The sequence below is a fragment of the Pan paniscus genome, chromosome 19 (assembly GCF_029289425.2).
Source record: "Pan paniscus chromosome 19, NHGRI_mPanPan1-v2.0_pri, whole genome shotgun sequence".
Classification (NCBI taxonomy): Eukaryota; Metazoa; Chordata; class Mammalia; order Primates; family Hominidae; genus Pan; species Pan paniscus.
This window is the reverse complement of record NC_073268.2, coordinates 66826417-66849296: the sequence shown is the minus strand read 5'-3', so window position 1 is coordinate 66849296 and position 22880 is coordinate 66826417. Positions and strand designations below refer to the sequence as shown.

At 49.9% G+C, this 22880-nt stretch overlaps 1 protein-coding gene across 2 annotated transcripts in view; it reads right to left on the bottom strand.

The window, feature by feature from the left end:
• The window catches only part of ABCC3 (ATP binding cassette subfamily C member 3), a 57250-nt gene extending 34370 nt beyond the window's left edge, over window positions 1-22880 (bottom strand). Inside the window, exons 1-4 of one of the 2 annotated variants that reach the window (XM_057300212.2) lie at window positions 22528-22880; window positions 1177-1353; window positions 362-487; window positions 6-143 (exon numbers count right to left, since the gene is read on the bottom strand). In XM_057300212.2, coding sequence (XP_057156195.2) covers window positions 6-143; window positions 362-487; window positions 1177-1353; window positions 22528-22572 — 486 coding nt within the window. In that variant the 5' untranslated portion in view covers window positions 22573-22880. The remainder of the gene's footprint in view (window positions 1-5; window positions 144-361; window positions 488-1176; window positions 1354-22527) is intronic. The other variant, XM_063599263.1, reaches the window with a different exon arrangement.

The following is a 22880-nucleotide window of genomic DNA, read 5'->3' as shown; positions in this document are numbered from 1 at the left end:
CTTACCTCTGCCTTGGCTAAAAGGATCTTGGAGCGGAATGGGACGATGGCGCAGACCACACACAGGAACCAGAAGATAATGAGGACCCCCGAAGACTGTACGCCCTGCAGCCGCTCATACTGTATCAGCAGGGTGGCCAGCAGCTGTGCAGGGAGGGCAGGGAGGCCCGGGCAGAACACACACATCTGGACCTGCCTCCATTTCTCCCCATCCCACATGGCCAGAAGTTTCTGGGGCCACCCCCTTCTTCTTCCCATTCCCAATATGTCCAGCCCTCTCCTCAGAGCCCACAGTTTCCCTATCACAGTCCACAACCCAATGGAGACCTCCCCCATCCACTTTCCCAGGGCCCCACACTGACCATGGTGACCCCCACCACCAAGGGGGTGACAAAGAAAACAGGGGCAGGGGCCCGGCCATGGACCAGGCCATGGAAGGAGTAAAAAAGGTCCGCCCAGGAGACGCACCACAGCAGGACACCCAGGACCTGCGAAGAGAGCACAGGTTGGAATCCGCATCCCCAGAGGCAAGGACAGTCCTCACTGGGAAGGGGTCTTTGTACCTGAAGCCATCAGAATCCACTAGACCTGCCTGGGACTGGCACTGAGGTCTGGGAATGGAGCTGACCAGAAGCTTGCTGGAGGTGGGGAGAGTGTTGCTGAACTTACTTAAACTTTCCCAGGTGGGGAATATGTCAGCTGGCTGTATATATTCTCAGTTGTCAGATTCCCATGGCCCCAAGCAGGTCAGGTGAGACTGGGGAACCCAGTCCAGCCGAGGAGGTGGGAGAGGGCCTCATTAAAACCAGAATGCTGGCTGGGCCCAGTGGCTCATGCCTGTAATCCCAGCACTTTGGGAGGCTGATCACCTGAGGTCAGGAGTTGGAGACCAGCCTGCCAAAATGGCAAAACCCCATCTCTACTAAAAATACAAAAATTAGCTGGGTGTGGTGGCGCATGCCTGTAATCCCAGCTACTCAGGAGGCTGAGGCAGGAGAATCGCTTGAACCCAGAAGGCAGAGGTTGCAGTGAGCCAAGATCGTGCCACTGCACTCCAGCCTGGGCAACAGAGTGAGACTCTGTCTCTAAATTAATTAATTAATTAATTAAATTAAAAAAATAAAAGCAGAATCCCCAGGGCCCGGCCCCATCGGTAGGAGATCCCTGAGCCACTGACCGTCTTGAGCTTGGACAGGTGGGAGAGGATGATGTAGCCACGACAATGGTGCCGCAGGTAGAGCAGGTAGCAGGGCAGGGCGACCCACAGGTAGATGCAGGGCACCCAGGCCAGCAGGGAGTTCTGGAAGCAGGGAGTGAGGTCCGGGTTTTCTGTGTGCACAGACAGGTTGGAGTCCTGGGGACACAGAGAACAGTTTAGTGCTGTGGCAGCACCACAGAGAATTGGGCTGCCTTAAGGAAGATGGCTTAGCTGGAGAGATGTTCTATCAGAGACAGGGGTGGAGTGGAAGACAGGTGAGGAGGAGAGAGTACACAAATGAGCAGTTATCGTCCAAGTGTGAATTCTCCAAGGACGCCATGGCTGCCCCTATTTCCTTATATTCTCTCTCTTTCTCTCTAATTGAGGCATAATTTAAGGGCAACAAAACCTGCACCCAATTAAAGTGTACAGTCAGTGAGTTTTGACAGTTGTATACACCTGCAAAACTGCTCGCATGTTACCTTATGGTCCTCTGCAGTTCATCCCTCCCAGGCTCATTTTCTTTCTATCATTCTGGATTCCCACTCTTTTTTTTTTGAGACAGAGTCTCACTCTGTTGCCAGGCTGGAGTGCAGTGTTGCCATCTTGGCTCACTGCAACCTCTGCCTCCCGGGTTCAAGCGATTCTCCTGCCTCAGCCTCCCGAGTAGCTGGGACTACAGGTGCCCACCACCACGCCTGGCTAATTTTTGTATTTTTAGTAGAGACGGGGTTTCACCATGTTGGCCAGGATGGTCTCGATCTCTTGACCTCGTGATCTGCCCACATCGGCCTCCGAAAGTGCTGGGATTACAGGCGTGAGCCGCTGCGCCTGGCCCTCACTCTTTTTTTTTTTTTGAGATGGAGTCTCACTCTGTCGCCCAGGCTGGAGTGCAGTGGCGCAATCTCGGCTCACTGAAAACTCCGCCTCCCAGGTTCACGCCATTCTCCTGCCTCAGCCTCTGGAGTAGCTGGGACTACAGGTGCCCACCACTACGCCCGGCTAATTTTTTTTTTTTGTATTTTTAATAGAGATGGAGTTTCACCTGTGTTAGCCAGGATGGTCTCGATCTCTTGACCTCGTGATCTGCCCGCATCGGCCTCCGAAAGTGCTGGGATTACAGGCGTGAGCCACTGCGCCTGGCCCTCTCTCTTCTTTAAAACTAATATTTAATTTTATCAAAGTGATATATACACACAGTTTAAAAGACCACTTTCTCTTAAGGCCTTTCCCGGGTCAGGGATAGGGAGGTTCCCTGAGCCTTAGCTGCCTCTCTTCTGAAATGGAGGTGACCATCCACCGGCCCACCTGTACCTCACTGTGTGGATTTGAGACTCACAGGAACCAAAGGATATGGAGAGTCTTTGCAAATTACACAGACTAGAGTGATCAACTCTCCTAGTATGGATGGGACTTCTCTGGTTTTAGCACTGAAAGTCCAATGTCTTGGGAAGCTGCTTGGTCTTGGGCAAACCAGGATGGTTGGTTACTTTACTGGCTCTGACAAGACTGCCTCTTACCTTTGACTATAACTACACCTATGAACTTTTTTGGAAAGGGATGGGGGAATACATTCATTAATAAACACATGTTTTACTGAGATTGTTTCCTCCAAGGCCACTAATGTACTAATCTGTTTCTTATGTTCTTTGCAAAGCATTAGATGTTTTTTAGAGATGCACAGAAAATATCAACAACAAGAAAAACCACCCACAATCTCATCCACCTAGAGACATCTGTTACCTGAGGATATAACTATTTTCTAATTGCCAATTTAAATAATTATTATTTTTATTTTTATCAAAGTTATGCATGCTCATACATCTTTGAATTTTCTTTTTTCTGTTTCTTGGTTGATTTGGTTTGGTTTTGTCTTTCAAGCTGGAGGTGTTAAATTAGATTAAATTTGGCCTTAAGCTGCCTCCTTACATAGTGAACTGAAACCCAACTTAATATGTAAACAAACCTAACATGAGAGTTTCTTGTAACAAGTAGCTGAGTCTCAGCCAATCATTGCAACTGAGCTTTCAGCCAATCGCAGACTGCAAAGTGCTTAGACCTGTCCAGATAAAGCAAATGCCAAGTTCTAAATAGGCTATTTCTATATGTCACTTTTTTTCTCTCTGTAAGTACTACTTGACCACATGGTTAGGTGGAGTTCTTTGAGCCTTTACTGGTTTAGGTTTTTTTTTTTTTTTTTCTTTTGAGATGGCGTTTCACTCTTGTTGCCCAGGCTGGAGTGCAATGGTGTGATCTTGGCTCACTGCAACCTCTGCCTCCCGGGTTCAAGCCATTCTCCTGCCTCAGCCTCCTGAGTAGCTGGGATTACAGGTGTGTGCCTCCACGCCCAGCTAATTTTTTTGTATTTTTAGTAGAAATGAGGTTTCATCATATTAGCCAGGGTGGTCTTGAACTCCTGACCTCAGGTGATCTGCCTGCCTCAGCCTCCCAAAGTGCTGGGATTACAGGTGTGAGCCACCATGCCCAGCCGAGTCTTTACTAGTTTAGCATGCTGCTGAATTCATGAATTGCTTATTTTTTCAAATAAGCTCTGCTAAATTTGTCTAAAGCTTTTCCTTTTTTTTTTCTTTTTCTTTTTTTTTTTTGAGACAGTCTCGCTCTTGGCCCCCACGCTGGAGTGTAATGGCGTGATCTCGGTTCACTGCAACCACCACCTCCCAGCTTCAAGCAATTCTCCTGCCTTAGCCTCCTGAGTAGCTTGGACTACAGGTGCCCACCACCATGCCTGACTAATTTTTGTATTTTTAGTAGAGATGGGGTTTCACCATGTAGGCCAGGCTGGTCTTGAACTCCTGACCTCAGGTGATCCACCCACCTCGGCCTCCCAAAGTGCTGGGATAACAGGCGTGAGCCACCGTGCCCGGCCTAAAGCTTTTCTTTTAACAGATTGGTGTCAGAAGTGGGATCGGAAGTAGAACTCCAGTGACCCTCAGGAGCATTTAGTGACCAAGTAAGGGTACCTGACAGGGCACACTGTGCCAATTGTTCTCTTGTAGCAACTGGAGGTCATGGGTGAGTTCTGTCTCAGATTCCAAGCTTCAGGAATTTGTGTTTTGTGTTCTCCAAGTTTATTTGAACAATTCTTAGACTGGGTCAAGTAGGACTGGGTCCAGGAGCAAATCAGATCTGATAATTAACTGAAATGGATCCAGTTAAAAGCCTCAGGCAGGTGCCTTTTGAAAGTGAGTTCCTCCAAATCTAAGGAGTCTGGGACTCCAGAGTCTGAGACGCCACTTTCTGGGACGGTGGCTAACTTCATGAACAACAATTATGAGGAACATGTGTATTTTTGGAAAAATGGGTTAACTTTGCTGAGGACAACTTAAGAGTTACAGTGGCCACAGTGGGAAAGTTTTGACCTAGATAAAACTGTTCACTTGCAAGGTGCATTAGAAAAGAAAGGTTCAAAAATGCCACAAAAGCAATGGGATGCATTCTTTAATTGATACACAGAGGCATCTAAAAGATTAAATTAATAAAAAATTGCCTCTTTATAATAGGTTCCTTACAGAAATCAAACAAAAAAAATCTTAAAAGCTCCTTCACAAATCTTATTCAAAAGCTTTAGTCATCTGGGCAAGAAATCTTGTTCCATTGGCCAGAAGAACAATTTGGATCCAGATATTCTTTAATAAATTCAGGAGTTTTATATTACTGTACCTGGAACATGGCTAAGATATTTAAATGAAAGCTGTAAGATCTGTTGCTGTTTATGTTTATATATGTCTGTATGTATGATACAGGTATCATAGTTTCTTATCTCCTTTTAATGCTTCAAAATTAAATTATGAAAGAGCTCTATTTTGTTGGCTTTAAGAAAAATAAGTGCTTGTATAAATGAAGTATTCTCTCAGAAAATTAAGAACTACCTCAAATACTTTTGCAGCTCATCTGACTTGGGTAATCTTTGGCAAATAAGAATATTGTTGGTTTGACTGAAACAGACATGTTTTCATAGTTTTGGGGATTAAATATCATAAAGATGCATGATTTCCTATCTAGGTTTACTGGTAAAACAAGCTTATGTTGTCTTTATATTATACAATTTGTCAGCAAGAAAAACAAAATGATGACTAGTTGTTTATTATCTCATCTTTATAGGCAATCCAAGCATAAGTGTTGAAAATAAGTGAGTTAAATGAATGTAAGATAAAATTCCCATGTAAAAGATGTCCTTCCTATACCAGAAGGTTTTATTATTACTTTTTTGAAATAGGGTCTCTATCACCTACTCTGGAGTGCAAGTGGCAAGATCTCGGCTCACTGCAACCTCTGCCTCCTGGGCTCAAGCAATCCTCCCGCCTCAGCCCCGCCAAGTATCTGGGACTACAGACATAAGCTACCACATCCAGCTAATTTTTGTATTTTTTGTAGAGATGGGGTTTCACCATGTTGCCCAGGCTGGTCTCGAAATCCTGAGGTCAAGTGTTCCATCTTCCTCAGCCTCCCAAAGTGCTAGGATTACAGGCGTGAGCCACCACGCTCAGCCACCAGAAGGTTTTAACACTCTTAGCATCAAGAATAGAAAGTTGAGGAGGAGGGAAATCTGTACAAACAACAATTTAGTTTTCAGGCCTCACAAAACAAACAAACAAAAAACCTAAAGGGATACAAATGAAATTTTGCCTCCTTTACAGTTTATTTTTATAGAGAGACTAAAGACATTTTGGACCATTGAGAAACATGTTGTGTGCCACACTGACAAATTGTACTGTGAGAAAGCTCATGCTTCTAGACATCATGGTTCATAGATTTACCAATCTACAGCTGGTGTGACACACAATTCACAAATGCTTACTTTCTAATGTCCATGGAAATTAAGGTCACTAAGGGTTAAGAATTCTTTTTTTTCTGAGATGGAGTCTCGCGCTGTCACCCAGGCTGGAGTGCAGTGGCTCGATCTTGACTCACTGCAACCTCCACCTCCTGGGTTCAGGTAATTCTCCTGCCTCAGCCTCCCCAGTAGCTGGGATGACAGGTGTCCGCCACCACGCCCAGCCAATTTTTGTATTTTTAGTAGAGACAGGGTTTCAGCATGTCAGCATGCTGAGACAGGGTTTCAGCATGTCAGCCAGGCTGGTCTTGAACTTCTGCCTACCTCAGACTCCAAAGTGCTGGGATTACAGGCATGAGCCACTGTGCCTGGCCGGGGTTAAGAATTCTAATTAATATATGTAGCTACAATTACTAGAAACAATAAGGGGGGAAATCTATATGAAAATATACAAGGAAGGTAAGAAAAAGGAATATATGAAAAAGAAATATACAAAGGAAGCTAAGGAAAAGCTATAAGATGTGAGGATGTTTTGTTTTGATAACGGAAAAAGAGAATAAATTTTGTCCTAAAGTGAAATGACTGATTTTTCAAAAATAAGAAGAGGAAAGTATAGGACAAACAGTGAATGGATATAAGAGTTGTAGGAGGTTTGTGGAAGATGAATCTTGTGAAAGAAATTTTATGGGTGATCAAGCTGGTTAAGATTAGGAGGTAATTATTTACAAGTTTTTTAAGAATAAAAGTTAGCGACCGGGTGCAGTGGCTCACGCCTGTAATCCCAGGACTTTGGGAGGCAGAGGCGGGTGGATCACTTGAGGTCAGGAGTTAGAGACCAGCCTGGCCAACATGGTGAAACCCCATCTCTACTAAAAATACAAAAAATAAGCCGGGTGTGGTGGCAGGCGCCTGTAATCCCAGCTGCTTGAGAGGCTGAGGCAGGAGAATCGCTTGAACCCGGGAGGCGGAGGTTGCAGTAAGCAGAGATTGCACCATTGCACTCCAGCCTGGGCGAAAAGAGCTAGCATTAATATCAAAATTACACTGATGCAAAACTAGAATTTGGTTCTCTCCATTAAAACAACATGGTGTTCTTAGATTATTGGTCTGATCATAATAGGAAATTGTAAAATGTTTTTCTTTCTCTTTAGGTAATTGGCCTAGAAAACAAAGATTCTGTGTTCTACCCAGATAATTTCCTGTGCTTCATGCTGTCTTTGTCAGGTTTTTGATCACTTAAGAAAACTGAGAACTCGCTATTAAAAGAGCTAAGCTTTTTCTACAACTATGTAACTTTTTGTATATGCCTCCGAAGTCATTTAATGAACAGCTATTGTTCACAGTGACCTGTGATCCTATTAAAAAAATTTATTTTATGTGTTGCCTATTTCCTTCCTTCCTTCCTTTCTCTCTCTCTTTCTTCCTTCCTTCCTTTCTCTCTCTCTCTTTCTTCCTTCCTTCCTTCTTTCTTTCCCTCCTTCCCTCCCTCCTTCCCTTCCCTCCCTCTCTTCCTTCTTTCCTTCCTTCCTTCTTTTCTCCTTTCCTCCCTTCCCCTCCCCACCCCTCATCTCTCTCCTCTCTCTCCTCTCCTCTCCTTCTTTTTTTGACAAAGTCTCACTCTGTCACCCAGGTATAAAGCTGACTCCATACATAGTGGACTGTAGCATAATTCAGTATGTAAACAAACTGCAACGTAACTTGAGAGTATATTCTTACAATAAGCAGCCAAGTCTCAGCCAAATATAGCAGAATTTTCAGCCAGTCACAAGCTGCCAGATCATCAGAACATGTCCACATAAGGCAAACACCTCATTGCACCATGCCCAAATAAGGCAAATACTGATCTGTCACCAATCAAGCTGTTTCTATACATCAATTCCTTTTTCTGTCCATTAATACTGCCTGCCCATACTGCTGGGTGGTAAAACTCTGTGAACCTCTACTGGTTCAGGAAGCTGGCTGATTCATGAATTGTTCTTTGCTCAGATAAACTCTGCTAAATTTAATTTGTCTAAAGTTTTTATTTTAACAGAATTTTTCCTCAAATGTGTGGTGACTTTTTTTTTTTTTTTTTTTTTTTTGAGATGGAGTCTCCCTCTGTCGCCCAGGCTGGAATGTGGTAGTACGATCTCAGCTCACTGCAACCTCTGCCTCTGAGGTTCAAGAAATTCTCCTGCCTCAGCCTCCCGAGTAGCTGGGATTACAGGCATGTGTCACAATGCCCAGCTAATTTTTGTATTTTTAGTAGAGATGGGGTTTTGCCATGTTGGCCAGGCTGGTCTCGAACTCCTGACCTCAAGTGATCCGCCTGCCTCGGCCTCCCAAAGTGCTGGGATTACAGGCGTGAGTCACCGCACCCGACCTGTGGTGATTCTTGCGGCTTGGCTGTCTCAATATTTTGGAGTAAGACACTAAAGAGCTGGCTGCTCTGTGTGTTGGGGGCAGGTGGATTTGGGACTGGATCTGGGACTCCTCAGGACAATCTGTGAACAATGATGAGTGAGAGTACCAAGGACCAAGGACCAAGAAACAGCTACTGAATACAGAGTACCGAGGACCAAGCTTATTGGCTGTTGGGCTTCACTGCAGAGTGATCAAGTAGGAACCTGGTCCTTTAGGGAAGACTCCCCCAACAACTGGAAGAATCTGGAGGTCTTTTCTCTGGGACCAATTTAGGAGTGAGGGCTGAGGGTTCTATCCTTCAGTATGCAGACTTTTACTTAATTCCACAGAATAAACTGCTGGTCTTCTGTGAGGTGGCTGGAATTTGCCTGGCTTTGAGAGGAGATGGATAAGTATCTTGGGTGTTTCATCTCTCCTTATGCATTCTCCTAGCAGCCGCTGCTTTCAGCCCTGCTCTTCCCCTTGCCTCCTTCAGCCCTCCAATCCCCGAGCTTTTACAGACTCCAAATGGCCTTTGGTTTCAGTTGTTCTCTGCTGTGTCAGTGATCACTCCTCAACCTGTTTCTCACTTTCCAAAAAGGTGTTAATATCTTGTCTGCTGTTGTCTCCTCTTCTCTTTGTCCTTGTAGGTTTACATTTTTTATTCCTTACTGTCATTTTGATGGAAAATCAGGAAGGACTGGAGATAAAGTCTTGTGTTCAATCCACCCTATAGAACCAGAAGTCCTTCCAACTACAATTTTTTTTTTTCTTTTGGGCAGAGTCTTGCTCTGTCTCCCAGGCTGGAGTGCAGTGGTGTGATCTCAGCTCACAGCAACCTCCACCTCTGGGATTCAGGTGATTCTCCTGCCTCAGCCTCCCGAGTAGCTGGGATTACAGGCTTCCACCACCACGCCCGGCCAATTTTTGTATTTTTAGTAGAGACGGGGTTTTGCCATGTTGGCCAGGCTGGTTCTCAAACTCTTGACCTCAGGTCATCCACCCGCCTTGGCCTCCCAAAGTGCTGGAATTACAGGTGTGAGACACCACGCCCAGCCTCCAAGGGCGAATTAAATAGACCCGTTTCAGACTTTATGCAGGACCTCCCTGCAACAGTGTGGGCTTCCCCCATCTCTTGGAAACTACTCTTTCCTGGTCTCCTGGTTTCTTGGCAAGCATTCCTTGCTGTCTCCTTATCTTCCTTCTAGTTCACCCTGTGGACATGGGCCCTAGCTCCCAAGTTCTGACCTTGGTCCTTGGTGCTCTCTCTCATCATTGTTCACAGATTGTCCTGAGGAGTCCCAAATCCAGATCAACAGCTCAAATCACCTCCTGAGCCTCAGCGCCTACTTCCTGCTGCCTCTCAGATGGCGTCACCATCTGTCTGCAGCCACCTCATATTCAATACCTCTCAAAGTAAGATCCTTCACTCCCTGCCAGAACCAGCCCTTCCTTTGGTCTTGCCTGCCTCTGCCAATGGCATCACCATTCTGCCAGCTACCCTGACACCTGCAGGGACATAGGTCCTATTGATTCTTGATGGAAGCATAGTAGCTGGACAAAGAGGTGTTTGAGACTTGGCAGGGAAAGGTTAAGCACCTTGGCCAAGGTCACACAGCTTAAAAGAACTCACACTTGGCCGGGCGCAATGGCTTACACCTGTAATCCCAGCTCTTTGGGAGGCTGAGGTGGGCAGATCACGAGGTCAGGAGTTCGAGACCAGCCTGGCCAACATGGTGAAATCCCGTCTCTACTAAAAATACAAAAATTAGCTGGGCGTGGTGGCAGGCACCTGTAATCCCAGCTACTCGGGAGGCTGAGGCAGGAGAACTGTTTGAACCCGGGAGGCGGAGGTTGCAGTGAGCTGAGATTGTGCCACTGCACTCCAGCCTGGTGACAGAGGGAGACTCCGTCTCAAAAAAAAAAAAAAAAAAAAGAAGAAGTCACACTTCAGCTGTGTGATCTTGACCCAGGTGCTTAACCTCTCCCCTCTCTGGGCCTTGGTTTCTTTAAGGGTAACATTGGGATGATAATATCTCTTACCTGGTTCCTCCCACCTGGCCCCTTGGCCAGACCCTCATCTCTTCATGAGCAATTGCCATAGACTTCTGGTCTCTTCCCTTCAGATTCCCTGGGGGCCCAGATCCTGCGTGGTTTTCCCCTTCCTTTCTGGCCATGCCATCACAGTCTCTTTGCTGATTCCCCTGCCTGGTGCGAGAGGGTCCCGGAGCTCAGTCCTTTCCTCTTCTCTGCCTCCTTCCTATCTGCACTCAACCTCTTGGCAATCCCATGCAGTCTCATATGATGATATGATGTACCATCTATATGCCAATGACTTTCAAGTCTATCTCTCCAGCTCATTGCTCCCCAAATCTCCAGCTCCATATCTAACTGCTGACTTGACATCTTCACTCCATACACCCTACAATAGCCTGCATAGACCTGCACAATGTCCCTTCCCCCAACCCATGACCCTCTCCCCGCCTTTCCTGCTTCACTCCAGCCACTGGCCTCCTTGCTGTTTCTAAATGCACTTGCTGCTCCTGTCTCAGGGCCTTTGCACTTGCTCTTCTCTCTTCCTGGAACACTCCTCCCCCAGACATCCTGAAGTCTTTCTTTCTCGATGAAGCCTACCCTGACCATCCTGTTTAATACTGCCACCTGTGTCCCACCCCTGTATTCCCAATTCTCCCACCCTTCTCCGCTTTTTCTTTTCTCTATAGCACCTATCACCTTTTGACATGATATATAATTTACTGATTTATTATATTTTCTCTCATCTTTCCCTTTACTTGCTGACATGTAAGCTCTTTGAAGGGAAGAACCTTTATTTTATTTACCTATGTATCCTAAGTACTTAGAATGGTGCCTAGCACATAGTAGGTGCTCAGAAAAAAGATTTGCTTAAATAAATCAAATATTTATTGAAGACCAGGGACATTGCCCAGTGCTTTGAGAGGCCAAGGCAGGAGCATCACTTGAGGCCAGGAGTTTGAGACCAGCCTGGGCCACATAGCAAGACCCTGTCTCTACAAAAATGTAAAACATTAGCCTGGTCTGGTGACAGGCACCTGTAGTCCCAGTTACATGGAGGCTAAGGCAGGAGGATCTCTTGAGCCCAGGAGTTTGTTGCTGCAGTGAGCCATGATTATGCCACTCCACTCTAGCCTGAGCAACAGAGCAAGACCTGGACTCTTAAAAAAAAAATACACACACACATACACGTTTATTGAATAAATGAATGAAAGAATAATAGTATACCATCCCTTTAAACTTTCAGTAGCTCCCTACTGCCTAGAAGGCAAAGTTCAAACATTTTACTATGGCATTCAAAGCCCACAGCTGGCCTTGAACTATCTGGCTATGTGAACTGTTGAATAATCTATATGCTTGAGTTCTGAGTTCTCCCATCTTTTTTTTTTTTTTTTTGATGGACTCTTGCTCTGTCGCCCAGGCTGGAGGGCAGTGGCACAATCTCGGCTTACTGCAACCTCTGCCTCCCGTGTTCAAGTGATTCTCCCACCTCAGCCTCCTGGGTAGCTGGAATTACAGGCACATGCCACTACGCCAGGGTAATTTTTGTTTTTTGTTTTTTTGTTTGTTTGTTTTTGAGACGGAGTCTCGCTCTGTCGCCCAGGCTGGAGTGCAGTGGCGCGATCTCGGCTCACTGCAAGCTCCGCCTCCTGGGTTCACGCCATTCTCCTGCCTCAGCCTCCTGATTCGCTGAGACTACAGGCGCCTGCCACCACGCCCGTCTAATTTTTTGTATTTTTAGTAGAGACGGGGTTTCACCGTGTTAGAGAGGATGGTCTCGATCTCCTGACCTTGTGATCTGCCCACCTCGGCCTCCCAAAGTGCTGGGATTACAGGCATGAGCCACTGCACCTGGCCTTGGTTTTTGTTTTGTTTTGGTTTTGAGACGGGGTCTCACTCTGTCACCTCGGCTGGAGTGCAGTGGCACGATCTCAGCTCTCTGCAACCTGTGCCTCCAGGGTTCAAGTGATTCTCCTGTCTCAGCCTCCCAAGTAGCTAGGACCACAGGTGCACGCCACCACACCCAGCTAAATTTTGTATTATTAGTAGAGATGGGGTTTCACCATGTTGGCCAGGTTGGTCTGGAACTCCTGACCTCAAGTGATCTGCCAGCCTCAGCCTCCCAAAGTGCTGGGATTACAGGGGTGAGCCACCATGCCTGGCCAAGTTCTAGCATCTTAAGAAAACAACTCATGGAAGGGGAGTGATCTGCACTCCCTGCTTCCTTTCCCCAACCTCCCCAACCTGCCTTCCCTTCTTCCTTTTTTTTTTTTTTTTTGAGACGGAGTCTCGCTCTGTCACCCAGGCTGGAGTGCAGTGGTGCGATCTCGGCTCACTGCAACCTCCACCTCCCGGGTTCAAATGATTCTCCTGCCTCAGCCTCCTGAGTAGCTGGGATTACAGGTGTGCGTCACCACGCCCAGCTAATTTTTGTATTTTTAGTAGAGACGGGGTTTCACCGTGTTGGTTAGGCTGGTCTCGAACTCCTGACCTTGTGGTCCGCCCGCCTCAGCCTCCCAAAGTGCTGGGATTTCAGGCGTGAGCCACTGCGTCCGGCCTGCCTTCCCTTCTTAATCCCATCTGGGGCAGCCCTCTGCCCTCCAGTGCCCCTGCCCACCTGCGAGATGGCTCTTCCCAAAATACAGCTTTGTGCCTCTTGTCTCATGCCCACAAACCTGCAGTGACTCCTGCTGCTCATGAAGCCACATCCTAGCACCCAACCTGGTCCTCAAGACCCCCCCCCGCATGGCATCTCCTCCCACCTCCTTTCCCATTGCTCCCTTCCCCCACAGCCAACTCACTTCATCCTAAATCTGCTCTGAGATTCTTGCTCCTACCCCCTTGCTCAACCTAGTCCCTCTTTTTACCACTTGTCAAAATCCTAACCTAACCACTCCAGGGAGGGGTGACAGGCCTGGCTGAAAACCCACCTTCTTCATCTTGAGCACCCTTCCTCCTAGAGAGATCCCCTTCCCTGGAGCGTCACTCTTGCCCTTGACAATGTTTGGTGAGGGCCTTGGTGAGTCAGGCAGTGGGCTGGGTTCTGCAGATACAGTGGCACATTGGGCAGGCCTATCCCTGCTCTGTGAAGCATGCAGTCAGGGACATGCTGCCTGGGGGCATTTCATTGAAGGCCCAGGTGGGCAGAAGTTGTACCATGTACATCTTGTATTATAGAGTCCTATTCAGTATTCAGTAGTTGCTCAAACAATGTGAGCCAAGGACCCACATACTCTTGGTGAGTCTCTGACATGCTGGCCCAGGCCTGGACACTGGGTCACAGGACACACCTCTAGGCCTGGCCAGGTACTCCAGTTAGTTGCCATCCAGATAGCCTGTCCCAAAGCTGCCCTGAACCCAGATCTTCAGGTTTCTGGGCCGGAGTGTACATCCCATTTCTCTGGGCCCAGCCAGAGCCTCATCTACATGGGGCCTCTCTGGGGCACCCCAGCCTCTGACCTTTCCTTGCTTTTCCCTGGCAGCCAGTTAAGTGAGGAAAATAAAGGCCCCTAATGTTTCTCCAGCATTTTATTACTGCACTTACCTAGTTGTTATCTGGATGTTGTCTCAGAACAACTTCCAGGGGTATATAGGAGGGGCACTGTTAGGCCCAGTGTACAAAAGAGAAACTACACCCACTTTGGCAACAGGTTCAAGGACACCCAGCAGTGTGTGGCCAGGACAGGCACCCAGGCTTTGTGATGCCACACAGGGCCATTGACTCACAAGGGAGTGTGCATGTTGAGGACAGGAGCCCAGGCGTGGGGACATGGTGGGAATCGCTGTGTGCACTTGCAGGCCGGTGGCATGGCTCTGTAAGGCGGGTGGGGAGTGGCCACAGGAAGAACCCAACCCCGATGCGGAGAATCCAGGATGGCTTCTGCCACTTTTGAGCCATGCAACTGTTGGTGAGCCCCTTCGTGCCCTTGAACCTCAGTCTCCACCTGTGAGTAATGGGAGTGATGACAGCATCTGGTCACCTCCCCACAGCGGGGAGAAGGTGAGGGAGAATGAACAGCAAAGCACCTCGATGGCAACGGGACAACACTCAGGGAAGCGGGTGATGGAGCCTCCAGCTGTCAGGCCCGTGTTTTGGTTTCGCAGACACCTGCTCTGTGGCAACAACCAGGGGACTTTGGGGCTTTGAGAACTGGGTGGCTGCTTTGACCCTCAAGGGGATTCAGCCTGGGCTCCTTTCCTTGAGATAAGCATGTCCCAGCTGGGCAGAGCTCTCCCTAGGAGGCAGGGGGTACCTGCCCACACAGGCCCTCACCCCTAACTCCCTATTTGGTTCACTCCAGACCCTGAGCTAGGACATCATCTATGGGACACGTCATACAAAACACGTCCAGAACTGAGCTCTTGGCCGTCCCTGCCTCTCTAGCCTGCCTGGCCCGGGGATGGCAGTTCCTTCCTCCTGTCTCTCTTCCCAGACCAGAGTCCTTGGAGTTGCCCCTGATTCTTCTCTTTCTCTCACATCCCACATCCGGTCTCTCAGCAAACCCTGTCCATTCTACCTTCAAATTACAGGTTGAACGGCATGACAGTGCCACATTCAACTGTTCTTTTTTTTTTTTTTTCCCACTGTAATCTTGACCTCTTGGGCTCAAGTGATCCTCCTTCCTCAGCCTCCTGAGTAGCTGGGACTACAGGCATGTGCCACCACGCCCAGCTAATTTTTAAATTTTTTTGTAGAGATGGGGTCCCACTATGTTGCCCAGACTGGTCTCGAACTTCTGGGCTCAAGTGATCCTCCTGCTTCGGCCTCCCAAAGTGCTGGGATTACAGGCATGAGCCACTGCACTTGACCTTCAACTGTTATTATCCATAAAAAGGCAACTTCACCTGGTGCACCCTGATAGATCCAGAATCGACCATATCTCCCGACCTCTCCTCTCTGGCAGCCCCAGCCCCACTGGCTGCCAGGCAGGTTCTCAAACCCTCCAGGCCTACTCCTGCCTGGGGCAGCAGCCCTATCCCTGGATATCCACATGCCTCATGCCCTCATCACCTGTGAATTTGTGCACAGATCTCACCTTCTCCTGGAGGTCCACCTTGACCTTACTAATGAAAACCGTAACTCACTACCCAACCCCCGACCTGTCCCTGCTCCCCATTCCTTTTAGCCTGTTCTATTTTCCCCATAGCCCTTAACACCTTCTACAGTACTATATATGTGAGTCATTTATTTTACAATTTTTAAAATTGTTTTGTAGAGATGGGGTCTCACTTTGTTGCCCAGGCTGGTCTGGAACTCCTGGGGTTAAGTGATCCTCCTGCCTTGGCCTCCCAAAGTGCTGGGATTACAGGCATGAGCCACTGCAGCTGGCCTTTATGATTCTTGTTTTACTGCCTCTTCCCACTAGAGTATATGCTCCACGAAGACAGATTCTTTAGCTCTGTATTCTGCAGTTGATGGTATTTCCTGTTGCTTAGAGCAGGGCCTGGCACAGAGAAGGTACTCAATAACCATCTATTGAACAAAAGAATGAATAAACAAATGAATAGATAAATGGAGGGTGCCAACTCCAGCCCCAGCCTCTGCAGCTTCATGCCCAGGAACACAGTGTTCTCTCCCTGGTACCAAGGCCACAGTTCTTGGCACCCAGAAGGGTCTCCAACTCAGTTATGTGTAAAATGAAGGTGAGGACAGGGTCAGTGAAGGTTATTCCCTGGACCCTGTAACACTCCCTGAATCCCTGCAGGGCAGGATGACGATCCCTACTCAAGGCTCTCCTCTCATTCCCGCTCTGAAGAGCACTGCTGGGAGGTGAGAGCTGAGCCCACAGCCTCCTCCCCCACCATCACCCACACAGTTTCCACAGCAACAACAGCTTCCTTAATAATGCGATGAAACAGCTGGATGGGGCTGATAAGGGGTAAGGTCCCACATCCAGAATGGACCACGTGGCAGAGGCCCCCTCATGGCAGACTTCATGGTCACTGAAGCTGAAATCACTGTAGACTCATACAGGCGATAGGTGGGGGTGAGGACCCCGGAGCCCTCTGCCCCAGCGTTGCCAGGGACTTCCCAAGCCCTGGGGGCCCCAGGCCTGTTGACAGGCTCTGTCATGAGAAGAGTCATTACTTCCTTATTCCTGTGTGGTAGTGGAGAAGGAAGCCACCACTGCAGGGCAGCTCCTGAAGTCCCAGATAGGGAAGGGATGAACAGACAAGACCATTGACTCAGCAGCAATGAAGGCGTGGAGAGAGCAAGGACACGTGCTGATCCCCACTCACCCTCCCTCAGCCTTTGGAAGGCCTGGGGGCAGGGGTCAAAAACTGGCTGTGCTGTAATCCCAACACTTTGGGAGGCCGAGGAGGGTGGGTCCCCTGAGGTCAGGAGTTTGAGACCAGTCTGGCCAACATTACGAAACGCTGTCTCTACTAAAAATATTTTTAAAAATTATCTGGGCATGGTGGCGCATGCCTGTAATCCCAGCTACTCAGGAGGCTGAGGCAGGATAATTGTTTGAACCTGGGAGGCGGAGGTTGCAGTGAGCTGAGATCACGCCACTGCATTCCAGCCAGGGTGGCAGAGCGAGACTCCTTCTCAAAAACACAACACAACACAACAAACAAACAAACAAACAAAAACTGGTTGTGCTGCGCCTGCTGGCCCCTTGCAGGGATGGCTCACAGGCTCAACTGGCCAATGTGCTTCTGGAAGGGGCTTTGGTTCACTGAGCTCCTGCTGTGGGCCAGGATGATCATTTCACGCTCATGACAGCTGACACCCAGGGCTGATGCTGGGATTAGACCCAGAGAGTTTTGTTCCAGGGCCCAGCTCCTTCCCACAGGATTACAGTGTTTCCTGTACACCTGGTAGGACTCCGGCATGACGTCCCACCCTGGGGATAGAGCACTTGCACCCAGATCACCTTTCAGCTATGCAGCCCATTCTCATATCACCTGCTTTTTGCAATTATTCTCACAGAGCTGAGGGAGCAGAGCGGCTAACACCTGGGTAGTGGCCTAGCTGGGGTTCTGGGAGCCCCTGACTAGAAACCTGAATATCCAGTTAGGAGAAATCTGGCTGAATGCAGTGGCTCACGCCTGTAATCCCAGCACTTTAGGAGGCTGAGGTGGGCAGATGACTTGAGGTCAGGAATTTGAGACCAGCCTGGCCATCATGGTGAAACCCCATCTCTACTAAAAATACAAAAATTAGCCGGGCATGGTGGTGTGCACCTGTAATCCCAGCTACTTGGGAGGCCGAGGCAGGAGAATTGCTTGAACCTGGGAGGTGGAGGTTGCAGTGAGTTGAGATTGTGCTACTGCACTTCAGCCTGGGCGACAGAGCAAGACTCCGTCACAAAAAAAAAAAAAAAAAAAGGAGAAATCCAAAATCCAAGCCTAGAGTTAGGCTCTCATTCACTCTCCCACCCTGCCCCCTGCCAGCCCCAACCACTGCACCGAAGTACCAGAAACAGAAACAACTTCAGTTCGGGGAGGGGAGGGGCCCGGCCACCCTAGCAATGGCATACCAGGTCTCATTTCACCCCCAACTCCCCAGGGATCCTGCCCCAATGGGGAGGACTGAATACAGTCCGGGTGCTCTGGCCCTACTCCGGGGTGGCTCAGCTGGTCGTCCCTGCCAAGACCTTCCTCCCTGGAAGCCTGCCCAGTGTTTCAAGACCATTTCCCCGTCTGGGGACTACAGGCGGGCTTGGCAAAGCTCTCTCCTGAATGCCACTTCCCTGACTCACTTCCTTCCCCATATCTCTCTGGCCCTCAGAGACCCAGGCCCAGGTGAAGTGGGGGAACAGCAGGATTGAGGAGAAGCCAGCCTGAGGCCACAAGCAATGAAATGCCGTAGCCAGAAGCCAAGAGCTCAGAGGTCAAAGCCATCCAGCACTGGGTTTGCTTGCAGCAGCTGAGATGGAGGAAAGGAGCCCCGGGAGCTCTGGCCTTGCAGGGAGGACTCGGTTCCTGAGGGGAGGGTGAGCTATGGTGTCTGCTAAGCGGAGGAGTGTCTACCTCCCACTCAGCTTCCCCATGGATGTGCAGGACACTGTCTTCATTTGAGAGTCAAAATACATTGGCATAGGAGCCTTGCCCATTACTCATACATTTTTGTGGCTGCCTACTAAGAAGGCAGAGGAGACCCTGATACCCAGGAGCTCTAAACTTTGAAGGGCCCTAATCATGCATGGCCTTCGCCCCCAAGCCCAAGGCTCATCCTTCCAAAATTGGGCAACTCCAGACCTGAAGCAGGCCCCAGAGCCCACCTCAGCCCTGCTGGAGCCCAGAGAAGGTGAGTCATTTGCCCGAAGTCACACAGCTGGTGAATAGCAGAATTGGGGCTAGCTAAAACAGAGCAGGAGACACAGGGAGCTGAGCCTCCAAGGGACCAGGGATCTGCCCCTCCCTAGGATGGGTAAACAGCTAAGGGAACAATGAGGTCACATTTCCCATGTGGGCCTAACCAAGGGGAGACCCAGAGGCCTCTACCAAGAGCTGCTTCTAGGCAAACTCCATATGTAGAGCAGGGAGAGAGCCAGGGAAGGAGGAGTCCAGAAATCTCAGAGGAGGAACTAATGAATCCCCACTGGCCGCATCTTCCCTCTTCCCAGTCACAGAATCTCAGGACCCCACCTTCTTTCCTGGCTTGAATCCTCTCTCCAGCATCTCCGCCAAGCAGTCACTAACCATGTTCTTACATACCCCCCAGTGACAGGGAGCTCACTACTTCTCAGGCGGTCCTTGCCATCTTTGGATGGCTTTCATGGTCAGGATCTTCAGATTTCTAAGCTTCCTGGGGCTGTCAGATCAAGGCTAATTCTGCCAACAGGTGTTTATCTGGCGGGGGGTAAATAGCTCCAGGCCCTTCCTCCACATACTCCCTTCACCACCCAGGTGCTCCCAACCTCTGTGGTTCAGAACAGAGAGGAATCCTGCAGGCAGAGGATCCCACCTCCTCCCTTGTTCTCAGGCACCTCTGGCCTCCTGAGTAGTGAGGTGGTTTAATTACACAGTTCACTCTTTTGGAATTTATTTCCACAAAAACTCCCAAGGCACATTCAGGGAAGTTGGTAACCTGCCTCAAAGTCGATATAGGTGAGAGAGAGAAGGATTCACACAAATCATTCACCTGGCAGGTGGTGTGTGAGTACACAGATGTGTGTACACATGTCCCAAGGGGCATGGTCCTCTCCAGTCTCCTACCCTCAGACTGAGCCAGGAACAGCCCCCAGCTCCCCAGCAAACAGCTGAAATGGGAGCCACTGGCCCGACAGCCCTGCCAGCTCTTTCCCCGCAGGTCTTCCCACGTCTGACATTTTCTTCTAACCCCATTTTTCTTTCTCCTTCCTCTTCCGGGGAATGTCAGAACTTGCCACCCATAGAAAGCTTCTTAGTTCTTAAAATCATTCCACATTCCCTGTCTCATCTGATCAGAAAAATCTTGTGAGGTGGGTAGGGGTTGGGTTATTTCCCATTCCACTGGTGGAGAAACTGAAGCTATAAGGATGAGCTACTGAGCATCTTGGTAGATTAAATGAGTGGCCCAGAGGGGCCTGAACACCCCACCCCCTCCTTGCATTTTCACTCCTAGTTCAGGTACTTCCGGGCTGCCCTGAACCACTTCCCACAAAGTGGGTCACCCACAGGCCCCTAAGGTAAAGGTTCAGGGGGAGTTGTGCCTGAATAATGCACCATGCAAATGAGATGCAACACAGCACATCACAAATGAACAGCCCAGAACTCCAGGCCTTTTTTGTAATTAGGCTGTGGCAGAGGATCCAGCTTCCAGTGTAGACTCTCTCTCCTTTCAGCTGTACAAACCCTGTCATTCCCTCAGAGGATGAGCTGGGAGCCTCCTTTCTCTCTCCACGCTCCTTCCCCAGTCACCAGCCACACTAGGTGCGGCCTGGAACAGCTTTCAGGAGCCAGAAGAGAATGTGAAAGATGTTTAGAGATTGGGGTGGGAAGGGGGGTGGTCAGTTTGCCATTTAAGGTATCCAAGCAGAGATCTCACAAGGGCTTCATAATGTAGATGAGCTGACTCCCACTGAGCCTGCATCCTCAGAGGAGGTGCGTATAGCTCACGAGCATCAAGGAGAAGTGCGTGGGCCAGAGGGCCCAGAGGCTCAAAGGCTCACAGCCAGGCAATGGCAACCCTGTAACCACAGCCCCGGGGTCCGGTTTCCCAGCCCAGCACTCTGTCTTTGATTGTCCTGTGACCTTCACTCCCTTGGCCTCAGTTTCCCCAGCTCTACACTGAGGGGTTGGACTCGCTGCTTCAAACTCCCAAGCTCCCACTTTCTTGGATTCCACAATCCCATGTTAAGGTAGAGCCAGAGGATGTCTGAACATGGGACAAAAAGGGAGTCCTGAATTTCCCAACTCTGGGGTCCAGGAGACCTGTCTCTGTAGAGTCCTAAGCTCTCAGGGTTCAGGAGGCTACCCAGGAACAATGAGCCCTTGTGCCTGAAGCTTGGGCACAACTACCCTCTTGATTTTCTGTTTGGCATCCCAGGCACCACAAACCTGCCATGGTCATACCAGCCTGGCCCCAAGGGCAGTGAAAGGAAGTGTGCTCATGAGGCAAAGGCACAACCTCTGGACCCTGGTGGCAAGTGGCCTGTCCATGCTGAATAATACATGAAGTTCCTGTGGGACTGGGAAAGAAGGGCAGTGGCAGAGAAGTTGCACCATCTCTGATTAACCTTTGGGTCACCCACAGAAAAAGAGAGAATCCCAAATATGACTTTTTACAGTTTTTTTTTTACCTCCATTGCCCCAAGTTTCAAAAAATCCATATAACGCCTTCAGCCCATTCTAAATACAGCCCAAGAGCATAGCTCCAGACTTATACACCTGTGCACACACGTGCACAGCACGAACTCTTGGGTAACACCCCACGTGCCTGCGTGTGTGCGTACACACACACAGGGCATATATGTACAAATACTCAAAATAGGAAAAGATTTAGAGATTGGGATTCACAAGCCCTGGACACCCCTTTAATGACCACAGAGAAGCACCTTTAATCTGAGCTCCCTCTGTAAAACGGAGACCACATGATCACTTGCCTCATAGAGGCAAGTAGGTTTTGCAAGTTGGTAAGAAAGCTCCTAGGCTGTATGCACTTAGCTCACCTGAACTGTGCTGGAGGCTGGAGTCAGCAGGCTGAAGAGCAGCCTGTCTTAGAAAGGGATTTGGAGTGAGAGTCACCAAAGGCTTGATTTTCTTTTCTTATTTATTTATTTTTTTAGAGACAGGGTCTCACTCTTTCGCCCAGGCCACAGTGCAGTGGTGCGATCATAGCTCACAGTAATCTAAAACTCCTGGGCTGAAGTGATCCTCCCACCTCTGCCTCCCAAAGGGTGGGATTACAGGCGTGAACCACTGCACCTGGCCTATAGCCTGTTTTTCTATCCCAGCTCTGCCTTCATTGAACTGGGTAACTTTGGGCAAGTCCCTTCCTCTCTCTGGGCCTCCCTTTCTCCATCTGTGAGAAGGGAGTTGGACTACAGGAATCCTGACACCCTGCACCTGTCTCCAGACTGGGGTCTGCTTCTCCCTTCTGAGTCCAGAGTGGTGGGGATGGCCTGCTCTCAGACCTCAGTCTTACCTAGAGAAAAGAAGGTGGCAGGAAACCTTCCTAAGAAGGGTGGGACACTGCACAGCCGGCCTCCCAAAACACCTGGTTGAGCAGGTGCTCTGGATGCCCTGGGGGCAATCCATGCCCAGGTGGGCAACCGAGTCCTAACCTGAGGCAGATGCTGAGGGAAGACCCTCCATCACGAACCTGCGGCTGATTGCGAAACGCCCCTTCCGCACCCGACGGAGGGGCTGGGATGGAGCCGACTCACCCAGCCACGCACTGTGCCTTTGCGCCCCAGCCGCGCACTCTTCCTCACTTTCCCGGGCTCCCCAGTGCTGCAGCCGGGAAGGGCAGAGCAGGGCAGGTCCCGGACACCGCGTGGGACCCGGCTCCGGGCGGCGCCGCCAACCTCCCTCCCGAGCCCATCGCCCCCTCCCGGGCGCCCAGGCCGTCTCAGGGGCTCCGTCCCGGGATACCTGCCGGCCCCGCGGGAAGGCAGGCGGCGGGGACCGGGCGAAGCCGGCCGACCCTGGCCCCCGCGCAGTGACCCCGGAGCCCCGCGCCTTACCCAGAACTTGGAGCCGAGCTCCCCGGAACCGCACAGGGCGTCCATGGGGCCGAGGCGCGGCGGCAAGGAAGGCGAGCGCGGTCGGACCCAGCGGCGGGCAGAGCGGGCGCCGGAGCCGCCTCCGCCCTCCGCACCCCGCGCTCCGCCCGGACCCGCCCTGCCGAGCCCTACCCCAGTGCCTCTGGGTCCGGTCTCCCTGCCCCCGTCCCGCGGGTTGCGACAGCGCCTCCCTGGGAGGGACTTTGGGGCAGAGGTGGGGGGGTCCTTGGCACGGCGACAGCCCCTGCGAGCGGCCCCTGGGCCATGCCAGGGAGATGTCTCTCTAAATACCGAGGCTAACAGTCCAGGAGTCG